The 9,696-nt window shown below is 33.0% G+C and overlaps 2 protein-coding genes across 2 annotated transcripts; one reads left to right on the top strand and one right to left on the bottom strand.

Moving 5' to 3' along the window:
* Nucleotides 1-908: 908 nt before the first annotated feature.
* LOC119189837 lies at nucleotides 909-3,389 on the bottom strand. The gene is made up of 3 exons (XM_037440501.1): nucleotides 3,385-3,389; nucleotides 1,735-1,886; nucleotides 909-1,318 (listed from the first exon to the last, which is right to left on the bottom strand). Exons 1-3 carry the CDS (start codon nucleotides 3,387-3,389, stop codon nucleotides 1,164-1,166), a joined length of 312 nt encoding a protein of 103 aa, XP_037296398.1. The 3' UTR covers nucleotides 909-1,163.
* A 2,271-nt stretch (nucleotides 3,390-5,660) lies between these two features.
* On the top strand, nucleotides 5,661-8,839 carry LOC119189764 (organic cation transporter protein-like). The gene is given in 4 exon segments (XM_037440303.1): nucleotides 5,661-6,030; nucleotides 6,126-6,208; nucleotides 6,211-6,532; nucleotides 6,607-8,839. Coding segments are annotated over 4 exon segments (1,329 nt in total). The 5' UTR covers nucleotides 5,661-5,803; the 3' UTR covers nucleotides 7,304-8,839.
* The last annotated feature ends 857 nt before the right edge of the window (nucleotides 8,840-9,696 follow it).

Here is a 9,696-nt window from a genome sequence, read left to right on the forward strand (position 1 = left end):
AATAGCTCGGAATAATACCTAAGATTTATTCTACAGGTTAACAAAAGTGTAAATGTCTTTTTTAAGGTTGTCTATGATTTTTCTTGATAAGCTATTGTCTATGTCTCGAAAGTTCAGGCACTGTTATGAATTAATCCGAGTGTATCCCAATCTGCACAACATAGTTTTCAATCATTTTTTTCTGACATGTGTTTGAAGTACTTAATTATTATTATTTTTTAAATTTTTATTCTTATTCTGTATGTATTCATCATCGTTCTTCATTCATCATAATAAAATACTTTTATATTTTGTATCATTGTATTACGTTCATCAAAGCCTAAATTAGTTCAGCTAAAAGGTAACACGACACTCATTGACTGTTAGGCGGTACGAAGTTCGCCGGGTCAGCTAGTTACAAATAAAGTAATATGTACGTCGTAACTCTATTTTTTGTAATCCAAATTATCATATTATGTGACTTATAAAAATGCATCTTCTTAAATGTATTTTTGTTATAATATATTGAAAAAAATCATTTTGGCAGTTGACAACACCTCCAAGGTCACCATTTATTATTACAAAGTTTTTTATATCTATAAAGTAGTTAAGAATTATGATTTTCTTAATATTAGCTCTAAAGTGAGAAGAAATTGACTCTTACAATTTTGATTTATAAACGTCATTGCATTGAAGATATATATATTTTTAATATTACTTGTGATACAACAGAGTCAAATGATTATAATTTCTTATTAGTCGCTTACCACAAACATGTTGTCTTTTATTTATCTTGTAGAATGATTATGACATTTAGAACATTAAATCATGAAAATAAAATATTTCGATTTTCGAACTAGTATTCAGTCTTAAAATCTTCTAGACTTAAAGCTACGATGAAGAATATATTAAGAAAGAAAACAAATAAGTTTTTATTTATATTCATTTATTTAACAATAACATTTCAGTTGAGAATTTCTAATGAATTTTTTGTTCAAACTTGTCGGTATATTGTAAAAAAATAAGCATTCCTTTTATGTTTTAAAGATGCCAATCTTATAACCATTTGAACATAACAAAAAAAAAACAATTTATATTAAAACTATTACAACAAAAATATGCAACTATATAATCTGTGAAATAGCAACGTTTATAATTTTAAACGAATAATTTTTCCAGTGCTTTTATGCAATGATTTCCAGTTCATCAATGGGTAGCCCTGCCAGGAACTTGTTCATTGCAGCGATCACGATGTCCGCAAGCTCCTTGATGATGGGTTTACCAATTTCGGGCACCAGATCCCTCCAACTCTCACGGATGATCGCACGGATAGGATCAGCTGCAATAATACCGGTATCATCAATATTACTAATGAACCGTTATTTCTAACACAACTTATAGCTACCTACAGCTCCTATTGTCCAGACGAGAATTTATATTCACATTCTCATGTGTACTACTCTCTTGAGTAATACTTCTGATCTAGATTTTGTTCGTAGAGTACACAAGAGTACAATACATTCATCCTTCTTAATATTAATGTATTCTTAAAGAAGAAAAGTGGAGTGGCAATGTTTCTTCGCCACACATTTCTGCCACTTTCTGTGCTATTGGATATGTCTTTAGTCATATTGAACCAAATACTATTCCCATAAAAGTATGTCTTTTCAAAAAGTTCAAAATCTTTATGAGCAGAACTCAGGGGTTCTGTTTGTTTAAACTGGGCTACTGCTTTGATATTTGTAATACACTTACCTTTGGTATTATCTCCGTTGAACAGATTGTGGAATTCAATGAATAATTGCTCAATAAAGTTGAATTTCAAATCGTATGTTGCAATTTTGTAGTGTTCGGCGCCATTCTTATTGAATTTCTGCAGATTAGCTTTCACTGTGAGCTTCACTTTTCTGTAAATTAGTGAAATGTTTAACGATAAGATTTCTAACCCTGTTTTGTCCCTATATCAAATTATTTGATGTGAGTAAAAATTACAAATGATTGCTTAGCAATTTAAAACAATGATTAGTAACGATAATTTTCAAAGGAGTAATTGTTTCAAAATAAATGTAATATTGCGGATATTGAGAATTATTTACTGGCAAAGAAATTGGTTTCGAAAGTTTTTTTGCGCCGAATCTACGTTAGTTCAATAACACTCGAGCCAGCTCAGGTTAGTTCTGTCTATCACTATGAGATGAATTCTTCATTCTTTCAATAGCCAACACTTTATTTACTACCCTATTATTCTTGTCATTAGTTTCACTACAAACATCTGCCTTAACCATGACTAAAATGTTTGTAGATAAAGTTGTATTGATTCCATACATCTATCTTGACAATGAGTAAGAGAACTTCAAAGACTTCAAAGAACAAAAAATATTACCAGTTTTCATCTCCGTCTGACCATGTCCCTCGACAGGTACGCTAAGGAGAGAACCTCCTGCAGTGGCCCCAACCCCTTAACTTCGATTGGAGTCTCCAATTACTACAGTCAGCACAGTTTTATCGTTGTTAGCTCTGTAATCAGCATAAGCATTTGATATAAATGATATATATGACATAGGGTAGCTGGTTTTCATTAGCACAATATTACAAAGTATATTTCTTGGGATCACGCAGACACTTGTTGTAAGTATCATGTTCTGAGTGAATACGACATTTATTTTAGGTGTTATAAATAAATTGATAATCGATGTAAGCAGTTACATAAATAGCATTAATGAACGAACTTATCTGGAATAGTACCACTTATAACCAGATGATTACGAAAAACGTTGTTTTCAACACAAATTAATTTTTAAATTACTTTAATTTAGACAATACTTAAGCATTCAAAGTATTCGTGAGCAATTTAAATTGCAAAACATACTTATTTAATAGATATGATAGGCAAAGTAATATTGTCAAATTTTTTTTTATGTAATATTTATTACACAATATATTACTAAAATACGTTTTAACTCAGTATAATTGAAAACAATTTTATTGATATCTAAGACAGAGCTAGGCCTATCCCTGAAAGAGAATTTGTAACAGAATATTACACCCAATACGTAACCCTATTGACATTAACCTAAGGCCTTCCCATCGCTCCAAACGTTCTATGCCCCATATGCAATAAATAGTAAAATCAAAAACCAAGTTAACTGGCATTAAGGTCTACTTTGTATTCAGTGCTATTTTTTTATCCGTACACGGCAAAGTGACCCCACTGACCTGATGGTAAGTGGAATAGCGTCTGATAGAATGTCGACTGACGAGAGATGAGTACCCCTTGGCAGTCGACACAATTATGCCGGCCTGTTGGAACTGGATACACACAGGCTGATCCCAGAACGCGACTCACTTACGTGGGCCACTACGTAGGGTTTTAACAAAAACAAACAGAAACGTGCATTGGCTTACTCCATTCGAATAAACTTTTATGTTTACGTATTGCAAAGTATTCCTTGATATGTTTTGAAACGGAAATATTATTTACGGCCATCATCGTGTTAAATTAGTCTTGCTAGAAATGTAATATTTATTCAATATAAATAATAATACAGATCCCATTGATATAAATCAAATTGGATCAAAAATTTCGGAGTGTAATATAATCGGTTTAATAAAAAATACATGTGTATTGTGTACAGTACTTAATTTTAGATTAAGGGTTCCTACATATTATCATAGATTTCATACTATGCTATAAGAAATATTATACCTAAACAAACTTCTAAAATATTATAAAAAGTATGAAAATAGATGATAAACGTCTTATTTAAGAGGCTCAAAGGGTTTATAATGTATATACCTAGTCTTGCCATAAATATTGTAATAAAGAAAAAGAAAATTGTTAACTGCAAATAACATTTATTACTTTTACAGTGTGTCAGTTTAATACATAAATATAAAACAATTAAAAATATAAAAAGCTTATTCGAAGTGGTCTCCATTGGCTGCAATACAGTCCTTTAAACGATGAGGCCAGTTATCAATAGAAGCACGCACTCTTTCCATGGGAAAATTCTTCACTGCCAATCGTATAGATTGTTTTAGGGACTCCAAATTATCATGGCGTTTAGAGCAAGCTGTACTCTCTAAAACTGACCACAAATCATAATCCAGCGGATTAAGATCGGGACTAGACGACGGCCAGTCTTCAGCTCTGATGAAGTCCGAAACGTTCGATTCCAACCAAGACTGCGTGGACCGAGCTTTATGACCCGGCGCCGAGTCTTGCTGGAAGGACCATACTTGGTTATTGAACATGGTGATGTTAAGGGGCTTAACTACCTTCTCAAGAATGGTATCTTGATACACTTGTGCCGATGTTTTGATACCTTTTCACAAAAATATGGCTCAGTCACTCCTTCATAGCTAACACCCCACCAAACCATCACTGAAGTCGGATAATGTCCACGTTGCACTCTGTCGACTAATTGGGAAGCTTCCTTAGAGCTTTGAGCATAAATACGGTCATTTTGTTTGTTAAAATGTTGCTCAATTGTAAAAATTTTCTCATCCGTAAACAAAATTTTTCTGTGACCTCCCTTTGCGTACCGCTTCAGTAGTTGTTTCGATTTTACCACCCTATTCTTCTTTAAATTATCAGTTAAGAAATGGCCAGTGCGTCTCTTATAGGCTGCAAGTCCTAAGTCATCTTTTAAAATACGCGACATGGTTCTAGGTGCTATCTTCATTTCCCGAGATAAAATCTTTTGCTTTCGGACAGGATTTCTTCGAATTCTTTCCCTTACTGCTTTGACCACCTTTTTCGTACGAACACTACGTGGACGGCCAGATCTTTTCTGTCACAAACAGAGGAGGTCTCATTGTACCTATTAATAGCCCGGTACACAAACATTTTACTAATACCAAGTGTATGGAGAGTTTTAAAATTGCATTTGGCTCCATACCTACTTTGTGTAATGCTATCACAGCGATTCGGTTCTCTTTATCACCCCACACCATTTTAATATCGCAAAATATTTTACAATGTATTGGCGCCAAAATGAGAAAACACAATGAACAATCGTATAAAAATGACAGATTCGAAATTCAAATGTAATATTTTTTTATAATTAAGTGTAACAGTATTTATGGCCAGACTAAGTAGATATTATATAAAATGTGGTTTTAACTCGATCTGTTGGTTCCTGCTTCATCGCCTCCGATTAGTATTTATTAAACATCACCATGATTGAACGCAATGTTGTGGAAAATTTAAAGTTTCCGTGGTTTCTTTAGATAATTTTATTGATACCTTTTAGAATTTATCTCTCAATATGCCAATAATTTTCCACTTATATGATCCTTGTTTTATGTATTAACCCGCTGCTAGGGATGAGGCCTCTTCTTCTACTGCGAGGATTTAACCGTAGTGCACAACGCTGCGTCGGCCTAGTGTAGATTGGCAAACTTCACATGATTTGGAAATTTTGTATGTAGAATTATTGGGTATGAAGGTTTTCCGCGGTGCTATATATAAGTGATATAAAATGCACATGTAATCAGATAACTTCGAAAAGTTAAGAGGTGTGTGGATTTTAATCTGCGGACCTTTATCTCAGCCTTCGGTTCCAATCCCACCTAGATTATTATTGCTTCTGTCAGTGTGCTATCAAAAAATCTATTTTCTGCTATTATATTCATTGTACTGAGACTTAATTTTTATCAACAATAATTGATTAAATGTATATTTTTTGTCCGTTCAGGTGCGTCGGCATCGCGACCACAGCCAGTGGATTTTATCCAAAAGATTACTGGAGCATTTGGGAAATATCAGCTGTTCCTATGTCTACTTGTATTTCTAACAAAATTTCCCGTGGCATTTCATCAAATGGCTATAATATTCTTGGCCCCTAAAGTATCGTATACCTGTGCAACTACAGGCAATGAGACATGCCCGTGTGACAAACCAATTTATGACACATCGGTATTTACCGACACCATAGTAATGGAGTGGAATTTGATATGTGAGAGAAAATGGCTTGCGAGTTTTACGCAAACATTATTCCAGTTGGGTACATTGATAGGCAGCGTGCTCTTCGGAATGGCTTCCGACAGGTACCTATGGCTAAAACTTATTTTTGCGAGACATTAAAATGTCAGTAATTAGAATTTTAAAACTTATATTTATAATTTGTCTTTTTATTTTGCAGATTTGGAAGAAGAAACCCGTTAATTGCCGCTGTAGTTATGCAAGTTAGTTTGGGCATAGGGGCAGCCTATGTTGGCGCTTTTGGACTTTTACAATCCTACGTTTTATAATAGGCTTATCTGTGGGCGGAACGATGGTTATCGGTTTTGTCGTAATAATGGAATTCGTCGGAACCCAGTACAGAGATGTCATATCGGCAGTTTATCAAGTGCCTTTTAATTTAGGCCATATACTACTGCCAGTTTTTGCCTATTTCTTCCGAGATTACGTACATTTCCAGCTGTCAATTTCTTTACCTACAATAATTTTGTTATCCTATTTCTTTTTACTACCAGAAACGCCAAGATGGCTTATAGCTATGAAGAGAAGTGACGAGGCAATAGCGATTCTAGAACGCGTAGCGAAAATGTAAGTTTTTTGTACATTTATTCTACAAATTGTTTATTTAGTTTATTTTTTAAAAACCTGTTTGTTGTTTACAGAAATAAACGACCCACCGATACTGTTCGAGCCGACGTGGAAGCGTACCAAGCATCTATAGAAAAGAGCGCGTTAAAAAAAGGCAACGTATTGGATTTGTTCCGAACTCCAAATTTAAGAAAAAATATTTTGGCTATGTCTTTCAACTGGTTGACTTGCAGTTATTGCTTTTATGGTGTCTCTCAATATGTTGGTCAGTTAGGCGGTAATATATTCCTGAACGTCGCCGCAAGCGCATGTTTTACATTGATGGGCACCCTAGTGTCTATCCCGTTACTAAGAGTAATGGGTAGAAGAGCTATTGTAATAATTTTCAATTTTGTTTGTGCCGGCTGCCTTATTATATTGATATTTATGCCCGAAGGCATAGGGTCAGTCCTTTGCGCTAGTATTGGCACAGTGTCTAGCTTTATTGTTTTTGTTGTGGTATATTTATATTGCGGAGAATTATTCCCAACAGTTGTGAGAAACGCAGCTCTCGGTATTAGTTCAATGGCTGCCCGCGTTGGATCTATGATAGCTCCTTTTGTGATAACCATGGATGATGTGGCACATTGGATGCCACCGTTCGCATTTGCCATCTTCCCCCTAGCAGCAGGGTTTATAACATTCCTGCTGCCAGAAACAAAAGGCTGTGAATTAATGACTACATTAGAAGAAGGTGAACGATTTGGAAAGAAAGATAGTGCAAAGAAATAAATTTGATTAAAAAAATTACGTCGGTAAATTTAAAGTACGTAATACAGATAGCTTAATGTCAAGAATTCATCTCAAAAATAATCAATATTTTTTATTATGTCGAAGTATTTTATGTACTTTTTGTGATATTTAAATTAAATGGTCATAGTAGCTATTCACCATTTATATATAGAGATGGTACTGTTGTTTTATAATTTATAGTGACTATTTTGTATGTTACAGTAATAGGGATGTTGACTTTGTTTTAATTATTATATAATAAATTGATAAAATACAAACATTTTGAGTTTTTTAAGACAGATCGTTAAATATTTTCAAATCGAGAAAATAAAACACTTAAAAATTTAAAAGTATTATATTTACATCTACAAACAAAGAAAATTATGTTTTCTCTATAAAAAAAGGTACAAATGTTTGTCAGAAACGTAGGCAGTAGTCTACTGATTGCTTTAAATGCCAAGTCTGCAAATTCTATCTAGATTTAAAAAAAAATAGGTTTCAGTATTCTGCTGCGATTCTGCAGTGAATATTAATAGATATATTTAGCAATAGTCAACATCACTATTAGTAATAACATAACACAAATTTATTCACAACGTTTCATGCGTGGCAGAATACCAGTAGGATAAATATAGACAATAGGTCCTCTTTCAGTGGGAATATGTAAGCCCCTTCCATTATTATAACGTAATACTGTAATATTATAACTTTACCGTAAATAACTAACTAAGGAAAGACTTGAAGTGTGCATTTTCAGTCGGCAACCATTACACAGACTGTGATGAGTTTATCTTCATGACTTTACATTACTATATAGTTATATAAATGTTACGATAAAATGATGTTTTCAGTTTTATTCGACATAACAAATGTTATCTTAATAATCTCGATTTCAAGTACGTAGATACATGAACCTAGGACATTTCACAAAATTTACAAAGTTAATCTGGTTTTACACGTGTTAGTTTAGGTATCTACGTGTTTTATACCGAAACTATATGTATTACCTAATAAAATAAACTTATATAGAGTATATGTGTTGTCTGTTCCTAGCGAATCGATTGTCAGAAATATCCAAGGATTTGAATTTAATTTGTGAGTAAATCCGTACATAATTATTTGCGTAGGTAGTGTTTATTTTAGTTCATATTTTATATACATATAATTTTAGAGTTTATAATAGTTCTTAATTAATTTACTTTGAATGTTTAATAATGGAAATAGTAGTAAAGATACATATTTCGAGGGAAGTAAATTGTGAAGACTTGTGATTGGTTTTGCATCGGTACCTTGGATACACGTGTATTACACTAAACTACTGTTGTTTGTTCCGTAAAATACATGGACGTAATATAGGCGATTTATTCCGTATCACGTGTTTTGAAATTGTTTTCACATCACGCATGCCAATCTCCTACAAGGTCCTTATTGTCGGTCGTCTATTATATTATTTTAAACGCTTTTTAAAATGTTAAAGTGGTTTATTGGCTGTAATAATATAATTATTTAAAACAATAAACATCTTTGTAACTAAGAGTATGTAATTTGAATGTACTACTTACGTGCTAGATTTATTTTTATTTATCAAAAGTCTTATTTTTATCGAGACGCAAGCTCACCTCTCATTAATATCTTAAAACCTATTCTACATTTAAAAATATCAACTGAATTGAATGTATAAAAATATATGTTATATCAACCGGTTTATCTGAACGAACAATAAGATGTGATAATTTTCAAGAGCAAATGCGAGATAGTTGAATCAACACCTTTTGGTAGGCATCCACTCAAAATAAAAAAACTGATATCATTTATTCTGCATAAAAACTACTAATAAATTATATATTACATTACTAGCTTTTAGTCGTGGCTCCCAGATTTGCCCAACTAAAAGCCAATACCTGTATAGAAATTAGCAGGAATAATGGAGTTTCTAATTAATAAAAGATTTACCCAAATAAGAAAAGTATTTTCGGAGATTAGCGCGTTCAAAAACAAATAGTTTAGTTTTATAGTAAGTATGTGTAGAGGGCATATCTCTGTGACTTCCATTCTATAAGCCGCGATGTCTTAACACAAGTTGCCTGTATGCCAGGTGTAGCCTTAGTAGAGAAAACGTAAACATATATGCAAGGTACAAATTTAAATGAGGTAGTTTTATATTCTGACCGTACCTAGTGCATCTTATCGCTTACGGAATTAGGTACAGGCTATAATGGCACTCAAAAACTATAAAGCTTCGTCGTGTCAGGTTCGACTCACTGGTATGATTGAATCCCTCCGGATTTTTTTCGAAATGGCAATGGAAGATAGTGTAAAACGCTCTTTTTACAGTAAACATTATATTAGCAAAATAATTACAGAATACAATTTTAGACATTCTTTTGACAACG

The sequence above is a fragment of the Manduca sexta genome, chromosome 19, assembly GCF_014839805.1.
Source record: "Manduca sexta isolate Smith_Timp_Sample1 chromosome 19, JHU_Msex_v1.0, whole genome shotgun sequence".
In the NCBI taxonomy this organism is placed as follows: Eukaryota; Metazoa; Arthropoda; class Insecta; order Lepidoptera; family Sphingidae; genus Manduca; species Manduca sexta.